This window comes from Tamandua tetradactyla, chromosome 9 (assembly GCF_023851605.1).
Source record: "Tamandua tetradactyla isolate mTamTet1 chromosome 9, mTamTet1.pri, whole genome shotgun sequence".
Taxonomy (NCBI): domain Eukaryota; kingdom Metazoa; phylum Chordata; class Mammalia; order Pilosa; family Myrmecophagidae; genus Tamandua; species Tamandua tetradactyla.
The window spans coordinates 92,935,891-92,961,476 of NC_135335.1; the positions used below are offsets into that span (position 1 = coordinate 92,935,891).

The 25,586-nt window shown below is 36.2% G+C and overlaps 2 protein-coding genes across 3 annotated transcripts in view; one reads left to right on the forward strand and one right to left on the reverse strand.

Annotated features, from left to right (window-relative positions):
• The window catches only part of CCDC152 (coiled-coil domain containing 152), a 63,521-nt gene extending 61,830 nt beyond the window's left edge, over positions 1-1,691 (forward strand). The window contains exon 9 of the mRNA XM_077117084.1: positions 20-1,691. Within this exon, the coding sequence (XP_076973199.1) occupies positions 20-169 (150 nt within the window). The 3' untranslated portion in view covers positions 170-1,691. The remainder of the gene's footprint in view (positions 1-19) is intronic.
• On the reverse strand, positions 1,199-23,267 carry SELENOP (selenoprotein P). 2 transcript variants are annotated; one of them, XM_077117082.1, is made up of 6 exons: positions 22,954-23,267; positions 12,025-12,171; positions 9,454-9,669; positions 8,514-8,726; positions 4,649-4,766; positions 1,199-1,774 (listed from the first exon to the last, which is right to left on the reverse strand). In XM_077117082.1, the coding sequence occupies exons 3-6, from the start codon at positions 9,654-9,656 to the stop codon at positions 1,199-1,201; spliced, it is 1,110 nt and encodes a 369-aa protein (XP_076973197.1). In that variant the 5' UTR covers positions 9,657-9,669; positions 12,025-12,171; positions 22,954-23,267. The 2 variants fall into 2 exon arrangements, with proteins under 2 accessions (XP_076973197.1, XP_076973198.1); XM_077117083.1 differs by having other exon boundaries at positions 1,274-1,774; positions 22,954-23,266.
• Positions 23,268-25,586: the final 2,319 nt, after the last annotated feature.

The window sequence follows — 25,586 nt, forward strand, 5'->3', positions numbered from 1 at the left end:
ATTTTTCTGCTTCCTTTAGAAGCTTCAACATCTTCAAGAAGAAAAAAATAAGGAGATTGCAATTCTTCGTAATACCATTCAGGATTTAGAGCAACGCCTCTCTTTTGGCAAAAATTCTCACCTTAAGCCTGTTGGCAAAGATTTTAACCTTAAGCGTAGAAGGTTTTGACAATAGCGGTAAATTCATTAGTTGCTATTTAACTTCTTTAAAAGCAATTGAAATTTTCACTTCTATTTTCCATATAACACACTGCCAAATTAGTAACAACAATGAAACAAAAAAGACAGCTTTAAACTTTTTAAATTGAGTTTATGTAAAGAAATACACACTTTGGCCAATTACATACCACATTCTTACTTAACAGTATTAACCATAAAGGAGTTCAGGTTTATAGGACTTAGTTTACCTACTGAACCATCATTGATTATGGAAATACTTTCTAAGCAGCCTAAAGCTAGGCAACAATCTTTCATCTTTTCCTTATATCTTTCACACCAGGCACTCTCAAATTTTAGAAGTGTAGTATACAATGCTAGATAAAGAAAAAAGATAAAAAGGTTTCATTCATATATGCTATTAAAAATCGAGATACGTGTCTTAGATATGAAAAAAGGATAGATAGATAATTTAAAATGTAGTCAAAATGCTTTTTTAAACAAAATATTCATGTGTAAAGTGCTTTTGGATCTTAAAATTCAGAATCTACTTCCTTTTTTAAATGTTTAATCAGTTTAAATGTAGGATTAAAAAGATAAAGATAATATTGTTTTGAGAGATAAGTAAAGAAAAAATGGAAAATACATCTTTGTTGTTCTTCCTCCATTCTGTATTGCTAACTATCCGACAGAAACCCCTAGGTTATAGTTTATGTTTCTGTTTTCATTAATGCAAATAGAATGCTGGAAAAAGAAGAAGAAAGACATATTAACCCAAATGCTGCAATCACCTTTCAGTTGTCCCTTAATAACTAAATATGATTTGGGTTAAAATAACTATGACATAAATTTTTAAATCTGGAATCCAATATAGTGGATTTCACCAGGTTTGCACACATCCAGTTTCTACTTTTTGATCATAATGAATTAGGTAGCTCATAAAATTGATAGAAGCAAATTGTGTCCACACTGGCTTGGGGGGAAAACCTATTTTAAATATTTAGTTTGAAGGTCATTTTCACATTTCTGCCTTATTTCACTTTCAATTGGTGCTGACTTCTGTGGGCTTGGGCAGCTGCTGACTTCCCAGTCAGGCAGCTGGAAGCAAACGTCACTGTCAAGATTCAATGACATTCTCCTCTACCCAAAGCCCCTGTCAGCTACATAAAGATGGGAGGTTTTCTTTACACTGTCAGGTGGTTGCAGACCCTGTTTTTTCAAATATCAGATGCCGACAATGTCAGCATCAGCTCCTAGGAGCCAACTCTGAATCTTTGGGCAACTTGCACAATAATTGATTTATACATCTCTTTTGTCAGAGTTTTTTCTGATGAGGGGAAAGTTGTAAACTTTCCCTTTCTGGCATATATCATCCCTCTGGGTGACCCCCTCTTTGCTGGACCTGGTGGTTATGGTGGTGATGAAGACCTGGAGGAGGGGGATACTGAAGAGGATCTGGAGCTCCTGGTTGCTGATTCTCTGGAAGCTGACTGTTCCCAGGATGCTGATGCCCGTGCTTGTGGTGGTGATTGTGATGAGGATATGGCTGAGAAGCCTTGGCTGTTTTTTCCGCAATGGCCAGTGATAGATTTTTACAGACATCTTCATCTTTGAGAGTCTGGAACAAATTTGCACATCACTTATCAACCAGATTAAAGAATTTGCAGGAAGACATGGAAAATGACTTGTAGAGCTAACATACATGAAATTCCATCTAGTTGTTTAGGATTTATCTGGCATTTTTCCCACCTCCATACTAAGTAAGAAAAGTGTGATATCAGTTTCACCATCTAGACTATTTTTATTAAAGTTTGTTTCCCTACCCCATCTAATTATAAAGTGCTTCTTGTTCAGAGTTTAATTTTAATTAAAGGATCTTAAAGTATCTCCCAAATGAATTTATGTTGCTGTTTTGCCAATAGGCAAAATAGAGTGTAATACAGTTAAAGTTCAGCAGGTTACTAAGCATCTATGCTGCATGAAGCATCAACAAAATGCAAATTGTCCTTTACTTATCAAGAATATTTTCTAAATCTTCAAGTCCGAAGAGGAATTTAAAGAAGTGAATAAGATTTAATGAGAAAGCCAAACCACTATATTTATATCTGCAGAAAGACAGTTAAATAACCTGGTTAAAAGAACTTAGATTTCAGTAAAGGTAATCAAATATCGTATCCTAAAATCAATTGATTTCACACCTTTCACACTTTTGTAAAAAAAAAAAAATGTATCTAATATAGTATTATATTCTGAGGCATCCAGTTTCTCTCTGATAATTCAAAAATGTCAATAAACTGTTCAAAATTGGCAATTTTTCATACCTCTGAAATGCCCAGAAATGTTTTGAACACCAAATCCTCGACATGGATTATGTGTCCCTGCTTATAGTGCTGTTAGCCAAAACATAGCAGTTTACCACCTGTTTCACATTAGCGATAGCAATAATGTTCCATTCTATATGAATCTGTTCTTTAATCTCCTGAAAATCTCTATTGTTTTGTGGTGCCCATAGATCTTAGGTTCAAAGCCCCTAGATAGAGCAGTGTAATATAAAACCTCAACCTAAAGTTGATTTGTAAATAAAATTAAAAATCAGCCTGAAAGACTAAAGACTCACTAAGTGATCTGTTAAATGTTTTGGAGGCTTTGAATGTTTTATAAATTCCTTTTTATTTTTAGCATACAGCTACAAAATGGAACTTTTTTGGTTTCTGAATTACATCTAAATGAGGACTTAGTAGTATTTCAGTGTGAACATACAAGCAACTTCATAAATATTTTTAAATGTACTGTGCAATGTTCTAAATGTTCAAATATTAAACAAACACAAAGTGCATGATATAACTAATTATACCGTTAAGTAGTAGCAGTATAATTAATTTTGACAAAAAACAATTACTATATTTATTGATTCTAAGATGCACAGTTTTTCCACATTTTTACATCTCTAAAATCAGAATACCTCCTACTAATGATGGTGATGTAGCATTTGTGTCCTATATTACTTGGTCGCATTTTTCTTTCTTAATAGTACATAAAATAAGTGTGTCATATACTCAATAGCATCTTAAATATGATGAAATAGAAAACCTCTAATTTGATGTAACATATCAGATACATATAGCATACTCTTTCTATTTACAGATGACTCATAAATTTAAAGTATAAGAATTTTTCTGCCTTTTTAAAATATGATTAGGTATATTGATAACAATCAGATCTTTACACAAATGTAAAACACTAGAAATAATCCCAAAATATGAAACATCAATGCCCATTTATTGGGCATTTACTAGAGGTTAGAAAGATTAGTAGTTTGTGTTGTCAGTCTCCTCATCTTTAAAAAGAGTAAAATAATCCTCACAGGTTTATTATGAAGATCAAAATGTGAAAAGTTACATAGAGTAATTATCTGTGTGCTCTTTAACAACTAAATAAGCTAAATGCTTTAATAAAATTTGAGGTGGCTTTCAAAAATTTTTAGAGCTGGGAAAAAATCTGAAGGAAGAACAGCTCATATATAAAATTCAGAATTGTTTTTAAACTGAGTTCAAATTTTTCAAAAAAAATTTGTATCAAGAAAACACTTGGGGCGGGCCGCGGTGGCTCAGCGGGCAAGAGTGCTTGCCTGCCATGCCGGAGGACCTCGGTTCGATTCCCGGCCCCAGCCCATGTAAAAAACAAACAAACAAACAAAATATAATAAAACAAGAAAATGTTTAAAGATGTTTCCCTTTCTTCCATCCTTCCTTCCTTCTCTCTGTCTTTCCTTCCCTTCCTCCCTCTCTCTTTAATAAAAAAAAAAAAAAAAAACACTTGGAATTATTTTTCTTTTCAATATGAGAAGAAAAGTCTAGTTAATACAAATTAAGTCAATTATTTGAATATCCCTTTTATAAATAATATAAAAGGTGCTTCTCATAACAGGAAATAAATACTCTCATGGTTATTAAGAGAGAAATATCAGGAACGAGTAAATAACATTTCATTTTGAAGTAAATGCATCAGTTCAAAATGCAGAGTGGGCAGACAGCATAAGCACTTCACAGCAAAACTGTTAGGCTTGCATCTGAATAAATTAAGTAGTTATCTGGACCCTGATTCTAAATGCAGATCATGCCATGGACTCATTTTGCTATCACTATGATCTCATGTGAACAGGTTCAGGTTATTACAATAATGTTTTACGTTGACTGAATTCTTTGAGCACTTATACTCATGAAACATCATTGGTAATAGTTGAAATAGGCAGTCAATAATTGTTTTTTATTTCTAAAATCCTTCTAGATAAAGGCAACAATATGGAAAGATGTTTTAAAGTGTATGTTACATAAAAGGAAATGTGTGTAGTTATAAAAATTATTATTATGGCTTATTTTTAGTGCACTAACAGAAATATGGATTACATAATTGGTCATGAAACACTAACTTATTTAGATAGCTCTTAAAATATTTCCTCTTTTTTCCTGGTAAAAATAATTGAGAAAAATACCGTGAGAGAGCAGTTTCCACATTTATTTTCACAGTAAGCAATCTTAATGCCGCCTTCTACGTATGGGAAGGTTAGGAAGGAGTAAGGCAAACCAAAATGATAGACAAGACGGCCACATCTGGAAAAAAAAAAGGACAAATAAATGTCTTACAATATTTTATGTATCTGATTCTACTCAAGTACTGTCCTAGATAGATATTATAGGTTCAACGGTTTTATAACTAAGATCTTTTCATAGCTTAAAACATTTCCTTAGATGGGATCTACAAAAGAGCTCCTGTCACAGCAAGGGAAACTACATCATAGCAAGACTACAAGGAGTCTATGGTAGCTTTTTGAAATGTTACAGATATGTAACCCTAGATTGCATCCAAAATATATAGTACAATCCTTATACTACAATTTTGTAATTGACATATAAATTCTACCAATACCCAAACCACTACCTTATAATATTGGGCTCGAGAAACCACATGAGCTTTTCATAACTGCTAATGCAGCACAAATTCCACACAAGAAATTACAGTATGGCAAAAAGATTTCCAAGCCTCAGCTACTAGCCTATTTACTTAAAAATATATCTGATACAACAAAAATTTCAGTACAACTTAGGAAGTACAATTAAAGCATTTGACATGCTCAGAAATGGTGGGGTCTTCTTCCAGCCCACATTTTATCCAGTACATGTAGTTTTATATGCATACAAAGAATTATGCTTTGCAAATAACTAAATTAGAATCTTGGAGACCTAAAGAATGACACATGATTAAAAAATGTTTTGTGTAACAGGGTTCCAATTTGAAATCGTGGAAATGTTTTGGTAATGGATTGTGGTGACAGTAGCACAACATTGTGAATGTAATTAACAGCACTGACATAGATACATGGATATGATTAAAAGAGGAAATGTTAGATTGTATACATGGTAATGAATAAAATTTTTCTAAAAATCCTTGGTATTACACTACACAAACAGTGAACCCTAAGTTAAACCATGAACTTTAATTAACAGTACAATTATTAACATGTGCTACCACCAATTGTAACAAATGTTCCTGACCAATGCAAGGTGTTGATGGTGGACAATGTATGGGAATCCTGTATTTTATGCAGGACTGTTCTGTTAACCCATAACTTCTCCAATAAAGAAGAAATTTTAGAGAAAATACTCAGTGTAAGACCAACTAGGACTTAGGCCTAGGCAGTGTCTGGCTCACCATTTCCAACGAGTTAAAAGAAAACAGAGCATCAACTAGGAATGTCTATAATAAGATAATATATACATTGAGTTTCCCTTAAACTTTGAATGTTACATTTTTTCATGAGATCAAAAGAAGATAGGTGAAGATTAAGCCTAAATAACTCACACTCTTTATAGTTCGGAAATTCAGGCATATAACCTTAATATTATAAATTAGATTAGAGTCAAGCCAAGTGTGTTCGTGTTTTCATCTGCAAAATAGGTTAGAATTAAGTGATGTACAGATTGACCATTCTTTTGATTTAAGCAGAATACCAATTTATAGTGGAAAATGTGGTCAATTTTCCATACTTCCCTGTTAGAATGGTGATCTATTTTGCATCCTTTACTTTCAATAAAGTCATTTAAAAATATTAAAACTTAACACTTTAACATGAAGGCAAGGACACAAATGGACATTTGCTCACCAATGTTTATGGCAGCATTATTTACAATTGCCATGAGATGGAAATGGCCAAAATGTCCATCCACAGACGAGTGGCTAAACAAGCTGTGGTACATACATATGATGGAATATTACACAGCTGTAAGACTGAATAAAGTTGTGAAGTATGCAACAATATGGATGGACCTTAAGGACATTATGCTGTGTGAGATTATCCAGAAACAAAAGGACAAATACTGTATGGTCTCAATGATATGAACTAACATTAGTGAATGAACTTGGAGATTTTCAGTTAAGAACAGAGACCATTAGGAGATAGAAACAGGGTAGATATTGGGTAATTGGAGCTGAAAGGATAAGATTGTGCAACAGGACTAATTGTAAAAATTCAGAAATGGATAGCACAAGTAATACAATAATGTGAGAACACTGAATAAAGCTGAATATAAGAATGATGGAGGGAGGAGGCCTGGGAGCACAAATGAAATCAGAAGGAAAGATAGACAATAAAGACTGAGATGGTATAATCTAGGAATACCTAGAGTGTATAATGATAGTGACTAAATGTACAAACATTTTAAAATTGTTTTTGCGTGAGGAAGAACAAAAGAATGTCAATACTGCAGGGTGTTGAAAATAGATGGCAATTCATATTTTAAAACTTTAACTTATGTGTGAGACTAACGCAAAAAATGTTTATGTGGTACAAAATTTGTATTTTGACTAGTACACTTCCTAATTTAACTTATGTGAACAGCTTAATTGAATACCATAAGTACATGGAGCCTTGAGTAGGGCATGAGATTTTGTAGGTTTGTCCAGAATGATGCCCCGATAAATCCCTGGGTGATCTGAACAGTGAATAAAAAAGTATTTGCAAAGTCCTCTTAGGGGAATAGCGAGAAAGGGGGAAAATTCAACTTCTGCAAGTGGAGAATTCCACTGGGGACAACCAAAGCAATAAACTGAGCCCTCAATCTTGGAATTTGTTCATATGAAACAACCCTACAAAGAATAGGCTATGCCTACTCAAAATTAGGCCTAAGAGTCACCCCCAGAGAACCTCTTGTTGCTCAGTTGTGCCCTTTCCTTCTCTACATGGGACATAACTCCCAGGGGCGTGGATCTTCCTGGCAACATGGGACAGAAAACCTAGAATGAGCTGGGACTCAGCATCAAGGGATTGAGAAAACCTTCTCCACTAAAAGGGGGAAGAACGAAATGAGACAAAATAAAGTGTCGATGTCTGAGAGATTCCAAACAGAGTCAGGAGGTTATCCTGGAGGTTATTCTTATGCATTGTATAGATATCACCTTTTTGGTTAAGGTGTAATGGAGAGACTGGAGGGAACTGTTTGAAAATGTAGAGCTGTATTCCAGTAGCCATGTTTCTTGAAGATGACTGTATAATGATATAGCTTTCACAATGTGACTGTGTGATTGGGAAAACCTTGTGTCTGATGCTCCTTTTATCTACCTTAACAGATGAGTAAAACATATGGATTAAAAATAAATAAATAATAGGAGGAACAAATTTAGTAGATTGAAATGCTGGTGATCGGGGAGGGGGAGGAGGAGGGAATATGGTATGTATGAATTTTTTTCTTTTTTCTTTTTATTTCTTTTTCTGGCTTGGTGCAAATGTTCTGAGAGGTAGTCATGGTCATGAATATACAAGTATGTGATGGTAATGTGAGTTATTGCTTATATACCAAGAATGAAATGATCATATGGTAAGAATGTTCGTATTTATATGTTGTGTTTTAAAAAAATTTTTTAAAAATAAAATATATTGGGTAGATGAAAATACTAGTGGTCAATGAGAGGAAGGGTATGGGGTATGGGGTATGGTATGTATGCGTTTTTTCTTTTTTCTTTTTCTTTTTCTGGAGTGATCAAATGTTCTAAGAAATGATCATGGTGATGAATATACTACTATGTGATGATACTGTGAGTCACTGATTATATACCAAGAATGGAATGTTCATATGTTAAGAATGTTTGTGTTTGTATGTTGTTTTGTTTTGTCAATAAAAATATTTTTTTTAATTAATATTTTTTTACAAGCCAAACTCTTTGGTGAATTCACTTTGAATCTGAGTACTTGATAATAAAATAAATGCAAATGTCTTATTTTAAATCACTTACAATTTAATTAAGTACAAAGCAAGCATCTTTTAATTTTGTATGTCTATATCTGTATCTGTGTGCATACATACCTATCATATATGAAGAAGTCATCTTTCTTTCCATTTAAAAGAGTCCAGACATCTGCTTCATTTTCTTCTTGTTGATAAACAGAAATATGCTCTGAAACCTGGTTTTTAAGATGTGTGTATTTTAATTGAGAAGTGATTTCATGATGATTGACAATAATATAGGAAATATTAGAATATCCTTCTTTTTCCAGTTTTACTCGCAGGTCTTCCAATCTAAAATATTTGGGAAAATATATGAAGTGAATAATTTCATTTAATTTTTTGGTGGCTTCAACTCTCTTCATTCTCTCTATTTTTCTCTATATGAAACTCTTTTTCCTAATGTTTTTTACATACTCTTACATTTTCTTTGTATTGTTGTAAAAGTTCCTCAAACTTTTTTAAGTTATTTATTAAACACTTGCACTCAGTTAAAACCTTACACTAAACGCCTGCGCATACATTTAGTTCTCAACTTAATCCTATGAATTGTGTATTTTCATCCCTGTGACAGAAACAGAAAATTCTATCCCGTGAATATTTGATCAATAGCCTAACAAAGATTTTTGTTATATGTTTGTCTATATATATATATATATATATATATATATATATATATATATATATATATATATATATATATTTGCCTATATACATTTGTGAAATGATCCAAGACTCCTAATGGCAAGTCTACTGCTCATCCCACTTGGGCACAACACTACATATTTACCATAAAATTATAAAATAGATATCCAAAAGGAAGAAAGTTCTGTAACTCCAGAAAAATGACTGTAAACTTTTTGGTGTATATCCTTCTAGCCTTCTTTCTTCTACCATGTTCTAAGCAAACATGTACAGTTTTTTCCAAAAATATTTCATGAATGCATCTTTTCCATTTTTATTTGTCTGTTCACTTATCAGCCTCCTCCGGTGAAAAACCAGCCCACAGAGACTTTCTTACCGAGAAGCCTGCAGAATGCACAGGTATCAGCTGGCTTGAAGAAGAGCAACCACAGTCACTGAACTGTTTGAGTTCAGCATTGGATCTTTGCCCCTTACGCTCCAGGCTGGGGGACGCTGACAATAGGGACTTTGCTCCTGGCTCTCTGTTCCTCCCCAAGGGAGGAGACAGAGAGCCAGGGCAAGCCCCAGGCTTTTCCACATCGCTGGGGTTGTCCTGTAAAAGGAAAAAGCCTTTTTGTCATCTTCACAGATACATTATCAGAATGGATTTCTATAAATCCAGCAGGTATAATTCTACATCCTAAAAATACCTAACCCATGGAATCTATCTCCATGTTGTTGGGTGTATTAGGTTGTGCCTTCCTGTACTAAATCTTCCCATCAAAGGGAAAGTATTAACCAAAGGCAGGGAACTTATCATAGCACCTCCTAAATACATGGCTTAGCAAGATATACAAAAGCATGCCATGGCATGCTAATCAGGCAACCCACTAATTCTCTGAGAGAAGACACAAATTTAGAAAAATATTGGGAGTACACCTTTTATAAACATGTAACATTGTGTAAACACAAGATGACTTTGATTTAAGACACTCCAAGTTCTGATTGCTTCTTTCTGTGCTTTATCAATCCAAGGAAGGAAAGGATAAACAGGGATTCTGCACAGTAATGAAAAGAGCCAGGATGGAGAGAAAGCCCAGGATGGAAGTGATGGAACAGTATCCCAGCCTAAGCGTGGTGCATTTCTGGCCCTTAGCCTTCCAGGTTCAAACTTTCTATTTTTGTAAATCTCTTGCATATGGCTCCTTTTCTCCTATTCCGCAAAGTCTGGCTCTATATTGACATTAAAGGATTTGACTCTCTTCAGATGTAAAACTCCCTGTGGTAATACCACACACACCCAAGATAACTGTGGACCAAGGAGGGGAGGAAAATTGACAGAAGAGAGAGATATCACAAATCATTGTCCTTTGTACCATTTAAGACTCATTGAAAACTACACTCAAATAGTCAGTTTATTGGCGACTTTCCGGGTCAAAAGATACATCCTGAGTGGAGAAGTTAAAATGTTAGATCCTGACCAGAAATGTCCCCAGAGCTAGGACTCTCATCACAGAGGCACAAATAAAGTAGGTAAATTTTTGTAGAGAGGCAGGAAAAAAAAAAGAATACACTCATTAGACCTGAGCAGAGAATAAAAGATCCCCACAGGTAAGTCAGACTCAGATTTATGAGTTTGTAGAGAGAAAACTGGATAAAACCCCAGAACTAGGAAGTTAGTGCATTTTTCAGGTTCTGATCTGGGATCAAAAAGTGAAAGTACTTTTTTTTTGCGGGGGGGGGAGGCTAAGTTACTTTTAAGTAACTTACTTTAGTAAGCCCTGAATTAAGAGGGGAATAGAAATATTAAAATAAGATTGGTCTAGGCTCTAATGCACTAATAGATATTGATAGAATTTTTTTAAACCCTGATTATCTTTCATATTATTTAACATCTCAAATTGTAGTCTATCTTGATAAGAGCCCAACTTAAGAGGGGGGAAGGGGAGGGAGGGAGAAAAAATAAATTACTTAAGACCCTCCCAACTATTCTAATACTTTTCAAATTCTAATATTATAAAAGAAAAAAAGGCTACATCTGAACATCTGGACACTTCTAGGAAATCATATAATAAACACTTGACTATAATTATAGCTATTAGACAATCATATAAAAATAATGAAATAAATAACAAAAATTGGTTTACTGGAAGCTGATCCAATAGCAATTGGGAAGGATTTGTGGTAAATTTAAATAACCTCACTACTTTTCAATCACAAAACCTAGATTTGTTGGCCATATGCAGACCTACACTTGTTTAAAATAGCCCATTTTTTCATGACTTTTGTCAGGAAATGCAGAAGCTTTCTCCATCCTCTTACCCTGAACTTCGCACAGGCATCTGAGATTCTTTCCCCATCCACCCAAAAGCACCCTCTCACCACTTAAACTGCAAAACTTTGTATTTAATCACAGACTTCCTGATTTTGATGTTTTAACTCTTTTAAGTGTGACATTTTCTGCATTTGGAACAAGCCCGTTCTCCCTTGTTTCCCAGCTGCTGCCGTCCCAGAACTGCTCACAATATCCCTGGACATTTCTACAGTTCTGTAGAATGGACTATGTCAGTCTCTGCTCTTCAAATCCCCAGGGCCAGGTTTCTCCTTACAGTGCTCACTCTGTATTTCGGTGGGAAATATTTAAGTCTGAGAGGTAATGATGTTTATTAAACATCATAACATTTGTGGAGCAAAATTGTAAGGTTTCTGCAGCCTCCCCTATGCCTATTTTCATCCTAAACTGCAGAAGGCAGGGCTGGAAATCAGCAAGTACTGTCAGATGTGCCCCTGTGGAATTTCACCACCACACCCAATTTCAGACTTTTTGTTCTCTTTATTATTATTATTTCCTTCACCTACCTTTTTAAGAAGTCTAATCTAAGAAGGAATCATTTTATCAAACTTAAAGACAAAATGTTTACCAAACTCTAAAAGAATCAAGTAATGGAAAAAATAAGTTCTTACTTACACAACCCCTTTCAACGTGTCTGCTTCCTCTCTCTTTGCTCAGCTTCACAGCTCCACAAAGCCACTGGGAAACTCTGGTATTTATAGTCCTGTTGTTTATCTCACCCTCAGCTGTAGTTGAAAGTTCAGGGCTCTCTTTTGTAATGACCTTGCAAACAGAACAAACCCCTCAACTATTATTATCAACTTAACTGAAAGGAAAATAAGTGCTGCCATGCATAAAGGAGAGGTGGGTGGAAGGGTTTGCTATTAGTGACCTTTTTTCTCTATTCTTTTTACTCACCCCAGTTTCTAGGATTTAATGGTACAGTCGGGGGAGGGAGGTAAAGAGGGCTCCAAGTCACGTTCTTTTTCAAACTATAATAGGGAAAGAGATTTGCTGAGCCAGCGAGTTATGCTACTTTTAAAAAGAAGAAGAAAATAAAAGACTTTTCCTTTTGCTTTGTGGTGGCAAGGCCCTAACCTGACCCACAGTATGTGAGCTTTGTTAGAAAAGTCACCTGCTGTTTCAAATCATTGTAGTCTCCTGATGTTACAGACCCATTTGGATTATTTAGGTACGTTTAAAACTCGAATCTGTGTAGGATCGCATAGGACCTCTGCTCTTTTCTTTCTCATTTAAAGAAAGGAAATAAGAAAATAGGTCCTCCTATGTAAGGGAAACCAGGCCTCATTTTTATTATCTCTGAAGTTCTATACAGCCCACAAAATTGTGTAAAAAATCTACTGTATCTACTCTAAAAGATACTACACAAATGCAAAGCATTAATAATAGGGGTGGAGGTTATTATGTAATCTATCTTCATCACGATTTTTCTATAAAAGACCAACTTTTCTAACAAAAAAATTATATAAAAAAATCAACTTATCAAATTATCATTACAAATATAAGTACCATACCAAAAAAAGTTAGTACTGGTAGTAGTTGGATGTGAATAAAGGTATGAAAATTTCAAAATGTACAAATAAAATTTTAAATTTCTTTTTCAGAAAGGAGTATATCCTTTCTACTAACCCATACCCAACATGGTAGGTGAGGTAAGGGCAGTGTCAAACAGTGTCATCCCTGGATAGAAATGATTTTCAGGTATGCTTCACATAATTGAAAATGCCTTGCATTTTATCCAAACAATCCCTTATTGATTTGTATATGCTGGCTACTGTTCTACAAGATGCAGGAAATATAAAGAGGTTCACATGTCATCCATTCCATAAGGAAACATAATATCAAATAAGGAACTTGACATTTTGAAAGCCAAATTCTGTTTCATTCCACTAAGCATTAGATTTTTACCTTTTTTTGGGTCCCCGATTCCCTTGAGAATCTAATTTAAATCCTTAATTTCTCACCAGAAAAAAAATTGCACGTATATAGAAGATATTCACTTATATTTTAAAATCTCATGGAAAAATATTTGCATAAAGTAGATAGTTCTCTCTGTAGCTCATTTCCTTGAAAATTTTACATGGTCCTAGTGTATCTGTATGCAGCAGGAAACTGAATAGTTCACTATGGCCTCTTTCCTTTATATGTGGTGTTTAACAGCTGCCTCCTTCCCCAAAAGCATTCCCTCCAAGTACACTGCTGGCTCCAAAGGAAGGATTATGTGTGTCCAGACTAGTACATGTCCAAAATTCCAGGTGACGAAGTGGAGATGATGGGAGCTTGTGCTCTTTGAAAGGAATACCTTTTTATTAGCTTCTCTTGTGCCAGGTACCTGGACCAGTTAGCATTGTCAAGAAGGCAGAATTTTCAATTAAATTGAATAAACATTTATCAGGTTCTTACTTAGGCATAAAGCTTAATTCCGTGGATATAAAGCTTTTAAAAAGCCCTGAATCCCTTGCTCTCAAGGATCTTAAAATCTAATGGTGTAGACAGGCTGTCTGGAATGATGGCAGGCACAACAAAGTTCTATTGGACCTTGGAAATGAAAACATGAGCATTTGACCCAGCTTAAAGACAGGCCAGCATACTTCCAAATAAAATTCAACAGGCACTTTACCTCAAGATTTACACTCTGCCCACAGGGCATCTAGCGAACCTGTCTACTGCACCGTCTAGTTAGTTATTTGGTTTCAATTTGTACAAATGATAAAATCTTCGGACAGGTTGCTCTAGCTGCCACCACAATCAAATGTTAAGGCAAATGAGAGTAACTGACTATATTCCATCAAGTTGAACTTTATCCTAATGCTGCCATCTTTTACTAGTTACAACCCTAGCCAAAAATCTACCTTTCATTTTCCTATCTTATTCTTCCATACCCATATAATGAGTCCCCAGAAGGCTATGTGTTCACTAATTCCATCAAGGATAAAGTTCAACTTGATGGAATATAGTCAGTTACTCTCATTTGCCTTAACATTTGATTGTGGTGGCAGCTAGAGCAACCTGTCAGAAGATTTTATCATTTGTACAAATTGAAACCAAATAACTAACTAGACGGTGCAGTAGACAGGTTCGCTAGATGCCCTGTAGGCAGAGTGTATTAGTGTATAAGCATTCTCACCTTTTTATGGGTAATAGTTGACTTCTGTGGAGAATAGGGATACGAGAATATTTGAGTCCATGAGATACTTAAAAGAAAAAAGAACCATGACCTGTGATATTATACATCAGTTTATTAGTTAAGACAGGTGATAATATGGCACGGATCCATTAATTAATGTTTGTAAAACACTGATGACACAAAACATAAGAAATTGAAAGAGCTCTCCTACTATATGAAGAGCCTATGTAAAATATTAACTCTTTTGCCTTTTTTGTTAGGTAGTGTTTTACACGTAAAAGGAAATGAAGATTCCCCCATATTTGGGGAAGTAGTGTCTTTGAAATAAATTATGCTTCATTTCTTTTGCATGTACAAGAAGGTGCCCTAGATCGATTCAGAACATTAAATTGAATATAATATTGTTTGACATTCACATCAAAAGGCTAGTAAACCACTGAATGCACAAAGGATTTGTAGGAAAAAGCAAGATGTTCTCAAAGTAAACTAGATCAGTTAGAATAGTGGCTAAAGGAAGGCATGGGAACAACATTTTGGATTACATTAGACTATCTTGAAGCTTTGAGATTTATATGAAACAAATATGCTTTGAAGGGAGCTATTCTTCAAGTTTACAGGTTTGCGAACTGTTTGATATATCAGACAAAAACAATCACTCAGATTGAAGGGTGCCAAATTTCATGAGGGACAATGCACATTCAGAGAGTAACAAATATTAGAAGAAATTTTGCTTGGATCAGGATATTATTTTTTAAATAACGATAATAATAATAAAATAAACTTGCCAAAATGAGAGCAAGTGCCTACAGCCACCTTACAGGACATAGGACACAGTTTCAACATCAATCTTAAGAAGCTTGTAACGGTACCAAGGGGCCCAAGACAATGTTAATCTGCTGAATTAGTGAAACACCCACATTTATAAAGGAAGCTGTGTTCTGACCTACAAGCAAAAGAAGGTGCGTATGTAAGTATACCACCTGTGCTGATTTCGTAGAAGAGTTCTGACCAGCTTTTTTTAAAAAAAGTACAGTTGTTAGTTTTGTAAACAACTTTAGTATTAATAATTTTAAACCATTGTTTGAAAAAATTGTGAAAATAAATACTTTCATTTTTATAGTATTTCAGTTAATTGATCTTTTGACATAATGGTAATGTTTTTTAAAAATCACATACAATATTTAGTAGTAGTGCATTATTTTTTAACTTGTCTTTAAAAATATGAATGCAAGAGTTTCTCATTAGTTTTTGTACTTGTGTGTTGTTAGAACAAGAGCTCACCTGACATTTTGTACTTGAATTTGGGCTATAATACACATAGCTGTTGTGCTTGGTGAGGGGCTAAGAAGATTTTTGGATTAATAGCAACCCAGAATAGACAGAGAAAACGTGGAAAAGTGGTATCCTGAGTCGTAGCATCTGCCTTGTACCGAGGATTTGTTGGGCCGCCAGTCCTCAGAGAAGGAGAAGTAAATTGATGTCACAGCCAACCGGGACTCCACCTAAAGATCCGGCTTTGCACAAGGGCTCCTTCCATGAGTCTGATGATTTTTAGAAATCCGTTTTTGTAAAAAGAAAATTTTTGGTAAATTTGACAACTATTTTTTCATTGTAATAATATTGCTCAATTCTTATTGCATTGTTGAGATTAGTATTTGGAGTAGATTTTATGAAATTTCTTGCCAAATGTCCCATATCATAAAGTTTTTCCAAAATCTAAAATAAAGTACAACTCTAGGTCCTATTCTTGTGTTTTCTAATGAATAACCCTCATCCATTATGTTTTTCTTGTACATGTAAAATTGGTTAGCCCAGAAGATAAGGGTTCCTGGAAGAAGAGTTAGCTATGGATTTTCTGACCCAAAGCTCAGGAGACTCTGGAATTAGAGCCCACAGAGCTAAGATCTGAGCCAGAAGCTGAGGTCTGCAGGAATTGAAATAGATCACCAAGCCTAGAGGACGCAGTGGCTGTTCTTAAACAGCAAGGTATAGGGCGGTGCAACGGTAGCTCAGTGGCAGAATTCTCGCCTCTATGCCAGAGACCCGGGTTCAATTCCTGATGCCTGCCCATGTAAATTAAAAAAAAAAAAAGGCAAGCTATATAACCAAGAAAAAAGGAACAGATGGATAAGACCAGGAAGTTTGGAATCAAAAGAATAATCTAGAAGCCATGCATAATCAGACTCTTCGACAGGCATTGTTGACAGCAATTGTCTTACATGCTCAAAAGAGTGGTGCTGGAAGTGTCAAAGACAGGTTCCATTGGACAAGCACTCAGAACATGTCACAACCCATTATCAAGGCCCTTGGTGACCCTGAATTGTAAATGATAGAGATTTGCTGAGTAGTTTGATACAAATTATTAATTCTTAATAAATATTTGCTAAATTAATGGGTAAATGAATGACAAAATTTTCTTGAGACTTGTGAACTGACAAGTTCTGGTGTTTTGAAATTCCATTGAGATCCCTATGATAGTCGTTATAGTCCAAGAGTGAGGCAAACCGAATAAATGAAATGATTTGCTACTTTTTAACTTGGTATTATTTTTACCTTGGATATTTGCTATGGTTATAGGTGCCATATTGCCAATGAAACTCAATTGAATATTCATTTTCTCACACACCCAATGCAGGAAATCATAGGTCGGTCTCAGGAAGTGCTTCTCAAAATTACTAACACCTTAGATGATCTGCCAAAAAACATTCATACCCATTTTCCTGTTAACTTTTTCTGTTGTGTGTCTAACATGCTATCCAGTTTACAGAGAAGGTAAGTCCATGTGTTGAAAGATCTTCTCCTCTTGGTTAAATGGATATTTCAAGACAACCTACATTAATTTTCTGGTGATCTTAATTTGCCACTTCATTTTAATGTGTATCCCACCAATATGTCTTCCGGGACTTGTATTGATTTTTCAAATCTCCAGAGTTTTCTGATAGAATCTTAAGGAAAAGTGCAAGAATTTTCTGATAGAAAAACAAATTAGGTGTAATGCACAACATCAGACCAGTGCCTTCATATAATAGTCATTAAAAATAATTCAACTTTTCAAAAAAGGAAATATGGTCTTAATTTGCATCCCAAGCTGGTGAAAAAGGATATTTTAGACATAAGTAAATACAGTAATTCTCTATATATCATACTATCCCTTTTATTAATTTTTTATATAGTATAACATATATACAAAGCAAAGAAATAAAAAAGCAACAGTTTTCAAAGCATTTTTCAAAAAGTGGTTCCAAGATAGATTCCAGAGTTTGTCATGAGCTACCATATGATCCTCTTAAATTTTTCCTTCTAGGTGCTCCAGAATATAGGAGGCTAGAGGGCTTAAATATTTTTTTAGCATCACAATCAATTTTTTTCCTTCTTTTTTTCTGTGAACAATAATATATATACCAAAAAGCTATAAATTTCAAAGCTCAGCACCACAATTAGTTGTAGAACATATCTCAGACTTTGACATGGGTTACAATTTCACAATTTTAGGTTTCTACTTGTAACTGCCCTAAAATACTGGAGACTAAAAGAGGTATCAATTTAGTGATTCAACATTCATATTCATTTGTTAAGTCCTATCTTCTGTGTATCATTCCACCATCACCTTTGATCTTTCCATACCTCTCATTGGGGTTGTTTGAGCCATAACAGTTCTAAATTTTTGATAGTGGAAGGGTCTGTCACTAATATGGGGTAGGGAGATGGAACTATCTGATGTTCTGGAGAGGCAGGGCTAGGTTTCAGTACTTATCTGGACCAGGGACCTATGTGGAGGGTGTAGGTTTCTGGCAAGTCACTCTAGCACCTGGAACCCTTGTGGAATCTTACATATTGTCCTAGGTGTTCTTTAGGATTGGCTGGAATGGTCCTGGTTGGGGGTTGGCAGGTAGCAATGTCTAACTGAAGCTTGTGTAAGAGCAACCTCCAGAGTAGCTTCTCGACTCTATTTGAACTCTCTCTGCCACTGATACTTTATTAATACACTTCTTTTCCCCCATTTGGTCAGCATGGAATTGTTGATTCCCAAGGTGTCAGGTCTGGATTCATCCCTGGGGGTTCTCTCCCACATCACCAGGAGGACTTTCACCCCTTGATGTCATGTCCCACGTAGGGAGGAGGGCAATAATTTCACTTGCAGAGTTGGGCTTAGAGAGATTGAGGCCACATCTAAGCAGCAAAAGAGGGCCTCCAGAAGTAACTTTTAGGCATGCCTATAGGTAGTCTAAGCTTCTATGCTATCTACATAAGCTTCCCTACCCCATATTAGTGACAGACATAAGCCTCATGATCGAGGGCATGGCCTATTGATTTGGGTGTCCCTAAAGTTTGACACAGTATCAGAGGATTCCCTGATGGTAAGGTTTAATAGTTCCGTAGTCTTTCTCCCATCTCTCAAGGGACTTTGCCAATACTTTTTGATTATCTGGTTAATATACTCTAGGATGTTTCCAGGCATTACAATAATCTATACAGGATTAAAGGACCTCTTTCTCATTCTGTGCTCTCTGTGTTTCAGTTGTTCAAATGAACTGGGCAGATAGGTTGAATTAGATTATGTACTACAGAAAATTTCAGTTCCAGATCAAATAAACCTTTCTTCCATTGGTCTCAAAGATTATGTGTGGTTCTAAAACACAGACACTGTCTCCCTTACCCCTAAATCCTGAATTATCTTAACCCCAATCTGTTCGACTTCATTCTTATCTCTAAATATCAGGTTAAATATATAAAACAGCCTCTCAAAATCCAGAAATAATAATCACCGCTCCAGACTTAATGTGTCTGCTCTAAAAGCTTACAATCTAGGCCCCTGTCTTCTTATAAGCATTTTCTGGAAGTGACCAGACCATTGCTGTTTTTTGTTCCTGGCTTATTTTGTCTCACCAAATGCCCTGCATGTTCATTCACATTGTCGCATGCCTCACGCCATTGTTCCTTTTTGTAGCAGCACAAACTTCGTTCATAAGTATACACCATCGTTTGCCATTCTACTTCTCCATCAGTGGATCTTCAGCCACCTGCATTCATTGGGCATCCTGTAGAGGGCCCAAAGTCCACAGTCCTTCAACATTCTCAATTTTAGAAAATTTCATTGTTCCCAAGAGACAGAAAACCAATAAACACACCCTCGCTGTTCTAGTTTGCTAGCTGCGAGAATGCAATATGCCAGAAATGGAATGGCTTTTAAAAAGGGGAGTTATAAAAGTTGCTAGTTTATTGTTATAAGGTCGAGAAAAATATCCCAATTAAAACAGGTCTACAGAAATGTGTAATCTAAGGCATCCAGGGAAAGATACCTTGGTTCAAGAAGGCCAGTGAAGTTCAGGGTTTCTTTCTCAAGTGGAAGGCCACATGGTGAACACAGTTAGGGTTCCTCTCCCATCTAGAAGGACACATGGTGAGCACGGCGTCATCTGCTAGCATCTTCTCCTGGCTTCCTGTTTCATGAAGCTCCCTGGGAGACATGTTCATTCTTCATCTCCAAAGCTTGTTGGCTGATGGACTCTGCTTCTTGTGGCTATGTCGTTCTGCTCTGCTGTCTCTGAATCTCCTTCATTCTCCAAAATGTTTCCTGTTTTATAGGGTTCCAGAAATTTATCAAGACCCACCAGAATGGGTGGAGACATGTCATCACCTAATCCAGCTTAACAACCACTCTTGATTAAATCACATCTCCAGGGAGATAATCTGATTACAGTTTCAAACATACAGTATTGCATAGGATTATTCTACCTTTATGAAATGGGATTTTGATTAAAACATGGCTTTTCTAGGGGACATACATCCTTTCAAACCAGCACATTTACCAAATAGAAGATCTAAACCTCCTTTTAACTCTTCTCCTTCACCCCATTATTTACCTCTGCTGTGGCTGTGGTTGTACTACCCCTTTTTTCTAAATTTAACAATCATATTGTTAAACATCTTTCCAAGTCCTAGATATCTTTTCATCTCAGTGTATATATCGTTACCTCATTCTTTTAAAAATTTGCACATTATTTCATTCTCTGAATGTTCCGTAACATATAATTCCTTTCAATGTACATGTGAGTTGTTTTTGATTTTTGAAGTTTCATTGATCAAACTTACATATATACTTATGCATATATATATATATATATATATATATATATATATATACACACACCTTTGTGAATACCATATGGTTTCTCTTAGAAATAAAATTGATCAAAGGGAATACATATTTCAAATTTTGACTATCATCAATCACCATTCACTGTGTACTGAACTCTACTCCCACTCAAAAACATGGCAGCGCCTGTGTCTGTGCATTCTCATCAATGATAGATAGTATTGATATTGCCAATCTTCTGGGCTAAGCTGCAGCTCCTTGTTGTTTAAATTGAGTTTCTTTTATTATTCGTAACTGTATTGATGGTTTGTATTTCCTCTCCAGTGAAATGCCAGTCCATGTCCTTTGGCCATTTTCCTGTGAATTTTCTCACCATTCTTAATCTATTATAAGTTTTATTTGCATATTAAGGAAATTATGCTTTCTCCATATGTTTTTCTTTCCTGTTTTAAATATCAACGTACACAAGTGCATCTTTTGAATTCTGGTTTATTAGCAGTTTATTAGCCTAGCTGCCTAAGGGATTTTCCTTTTCTTGGCCCCTTATTATGTCAGTTAGAAATCCAACACCCCAATTTTTCTTGGAGTGTTCAGGTTAGTTTTCATTATCACTTAGTTTCAACATAATGCTGATGGCATGGGACATCTTGCCTATTAAATATAAAAAATTAACACACATTTTGTTCTGGATGCTCTTCTTTTATTACCTTATTGTTAACCTTTTCAATATTGCTGGTACAAGCAGTCATTACAATGTCATTCTAAAAAGAAGGGAGGAAAAACATAGCCGTTGTTTGTGGAACCAGTTGTGTTTATAGCACATAATCATGCATATGGTGTAGTTTGAAAGGGTTAAAAATAACGCCCCCTCTGTGCCTCAGTCTTCTGCATAAACCCTTCTTGGTCTCCAGAAAGCCCTAGGATAAAGCAAATGGTCATCTGATAGGGAAGGATGCTGATAGGTCAGGGTCCAGGAAACTCAGGGCTTAGAGCTGTGGAAAGTAATGGCGGCCCCATTTACCATCATCAGAAATTATTTACCTTGTATTCAACTGCGTGATATTATTTACCAAAGAGACACACCGCCCCTGGTCTTTTGGAAATCACTACATGATGGAGGGCAAAAATAAATAAAGACTATTCCCAGAGCTGGAATACTGAACCTTCTGGAGAAAGAGAGTATGAATTGGAGACAAACCACTCTACAGCTCTCCCTTAAAAGAGAATTTTATCACCCTCTGTCTCAGTTTGTTCATTAGTATAACAGAGTATCTACAGACTCCTTCCACAGGAATCCAGAGTCACCAAATGTCAAAGAAAGGAGAGGGCACCTTAAGCCAACTTTGTCTTCCTCTATTCCAAATAAGTGAGCAGGGGCCACTGTTAGATACAGTGAAGTCTGGACATGAAGGAAGGGGCGTGGAGGAGGCAGGGGCAGGCCCTGGTGGGGAGAGGGGCATATCACTACTTAAACACTATTAGCAACCCATCAGTAATCAACAATTTTAACAAATGAGATACTCACTTTCCCTTTCTAAAGAAATGGAAGGGAACGATTGTTTAAATAAGGCATTTGTTTGAGCTTTCAGGTTGCCCATGCTATATAACTCAAAAACATAAATAAGTAAGCAACACAACCATAGAATATACTCTTCCCAGCTAAAGACTTAATGGTGAAATGACAAAATATTTGTTCTTTTTGAAAAACGAATTCATGATGACTATTATAATGACCTTGTAGCATGTAGATTAATCCTGAGTACATATGTGTGCAGGATTATCTCATCATTAAGGCATATAGTCTTAAGACTATACAAGAAGCAAGATGCCTAAAACATCCGGTAGACACACGCACATGTGGGATAGGGAGGGGAGGTGGGTGCTCGCTGGAACCCTGGACGCTCGAGCATGACTCCAGAATGAAAGCAGACAGGAGACAAGCGCATGAAATCAGACTGGGAGATAAGTGCAGAATTAACAACGGTTCTCTTTCAGTATTGGGTGATTTACATATACATCTTTTAAAAGTCTAGAGGGGTGCGAGGGTAGTACAGTGGTAGAATTCTCGCCTGCCATGCAGAAGACCCAGGTTCGATTCCCAGCCCATGCACTTCCCCAAAAAACAAACAAACAAGCAAACAAACAAAAAAACAAACAAGCGAAAATTCAACAAATGGTGCTGCAATAACGGGATACTCACGTGGAAAAAGAATGAAATGTGACCCCACCATGCAGTATACAAAAAAATATCTAGGCATATGCATATTAAGGTTTGCTACTTTTGAATAAATAAATAGTGCATAAAATTGAACTCCACTACCTTGGTTGCTGGGGAACAGTCATTAAAGCATCTTCCAAAATTCCTCATCTGCCAGACTTGTTCAATTGGAGAAAGAAGAAATCTGTGCTAGGAGGAAGAAAGCTCTTCACAACCTCTCTTACTGTTTGGCTGTTGGCAGGCTCGGGTGAGGAAGGCATTCACATTCCTACTTGGATTTCAGATGAGCATACTGTAGGACTTTATACCAACAGATCTGAAGTTCTTTTAGTCAAACTCCATGCAGGACACAATTCTGAAATCTCTGTCCTGGACAGTCTTTGAGCCTCTACTTAAGCACAAGCAAAAAGCTCCGCACTCTGACAGATGGTCTGTTCTTGTATTAAGCTTCTCAAATTACAAGTAATGTCTCCTTACACAAATCTGAAATCTCATAGTGCAAGCTCTGCCTTCAGGAACTACGCAGAAAAGCATAAAGCCTAAAACAGTACTGCTTAGCCATGTTGGAAAGCTAGCTCGTTAGTCATTCTACCTTTTTCTTGTTGTTCACACTCTAGATACCCTGTGAGATTACAAAAGTAAAGCTAATATTTGAAAGTAATAAATTCCAAAGGAGAACATCTCTCTGTGTTTTTGTTGGTGCTCTGATCGTCTTGGGTCATCACATCTCAATGTTACAGTATTTAACTACAGAGGCTGACAGCTAGTCTCACGTTGTTCCAAGGTTCTGGAACATACAAATATTACTACAAAAGTGGCCACACAATTGGTATTCCAGTTTCTCTTCTCTGACCCAGAATAATCAGAACCAGACCCTGGTCTCAAGTACCTATATCTTTAAGACTGGTGGAGGCATCTGGACCTTCAGAATATGTCTGGATCTAACCTTGGCTACTATTTGGGGTGTTCCAACTTCAGCCTTGGATTTGCCACAGACCCTGGGTTTCTGGCTCTGCCCAAGTTAGGCACCACTTAATGTACTGACCCTGGTCACATTCACTGACTTGGCTTTTGCCTCCTGGACAAGATTTTCTCTTCTTGCCAGCACCTGACTATTTACATTCCTATATTGATCATGGTTCTGAAAAGGCATACATCCCTGGAGGCACAATAGGCTACTGGGATAAACTCAAACCATCTTTTCCAGCTTCTTTTCCACTGGTCTACTGTGCAGCTTCCCTATTCCAGCTCCAGACCTCAACAGCACATGATTATCCACCTCTGCCCCTTCCCTAACACCATTCCCCCAACCTTCCCCTCCACTCAGCTCAAATTCTAGCACAGAGTTAAAAGTTCAGGCTCTGAAAGCAAATTGCAGCTCTTTACTTATTATCTGTGTGACCTTGGGCAAGCTATTCAACCTCTCAAAGCCTCAGAGTCTTCATATGTAAAATGAGAATAATAGCAATTACCAATCTGCGGCCACACTGCTGACTATCCAATATTCAATATCTATCGCAATACTTCTTCCTTATACGGAACTCCAGTGTTTTTAGGAAGCTGTGTACTCTGATTAACCATAAAAGCAAAACCTCTATTTCCCAGCCAAATTGCAACTTGGGGTGGCCACACGACTCAGTTCTAACTAGTGTGATAGAAGTGGAAGCCTGAAGTCTGTTGAGGATTTCTAGAAAAGTCTTGCTTTCCATCTGTTAGTGCATGTTGCTTTATCTTTCTGCTGGGATGCCAATGCAATGCCTGGAGTGGATCAGCTATCTCATAACCATGGGGATTCAAATCCATGCACTAAACTTAGTGGAGCAGGAACCCAGAAGGAGTTAGACGTTGATGATTTCTCAAGCAAATCCATCACTGTCTACTTCTGGGCTTCTTAATACAAGGAAACATAAGCCTCTACTTGATTATGCCACTGTGGCCCAGTTTCCCTTACCTGATTGGTACACAGCTTTGTAGGGGTATTATGAAAACTGAATGAGATAAGACTTGTAAATGCCTAACACAAGTCCTAATGTGGTAAGTGCTCACAAAAATATTAGCTATCATTTTCATTTCCAGCCCCAACTCAAGTCCCAGTGGCTCCAAAGCCTCCCTAATCTGCTTGAAGTACCTTCCATGCTTACAATGTGCACCATTTTAGGGCACTTACCACAGCCGGAATTCTCTTCTACTGCTATGTAATTTTTGAATAGTTATTAAACTTGGATTTTCTAACTCCCAGACACATAATAAGCTGAAGGGGCAAGTTTTAATCCTCTAGGTCACCTCACCTTGCCTTGCCCACTTCCATGCATATTGGCAAGTCTCAACAAATAAAGAGTTGTTTATTCAGGAACTTTGGAACTGCTGAAGAATTGAAAGTTTGTCTTCTTATATTCCTCTCGTACTGTATGGCCAGACTGTTTGTAATTAAGGAATTCCAAAGATGAGTCAAACAGTTGAAAGATTTTTTAAATAAAGTTATATAGGTACTAAATTTTTTCTTTTCCTTTAGCTTTTGGCTTCTGTTAAACTCATACTCTGTCAAATGCTAGGTTTTAAAAGGTGACTAATTTAACATAGATTTTAATAGTAACTCCTCAAATTAGTGTGACCACAAAGAAAAAGGTAGAATGACTAATGAGCTACCTTTCCAAAATAGCTAGGCATTACTCATCAAATGAAACAATGTTTTAATAAGCTCATCCCAGGATTTCGATAATAAATAGACCTGAAGC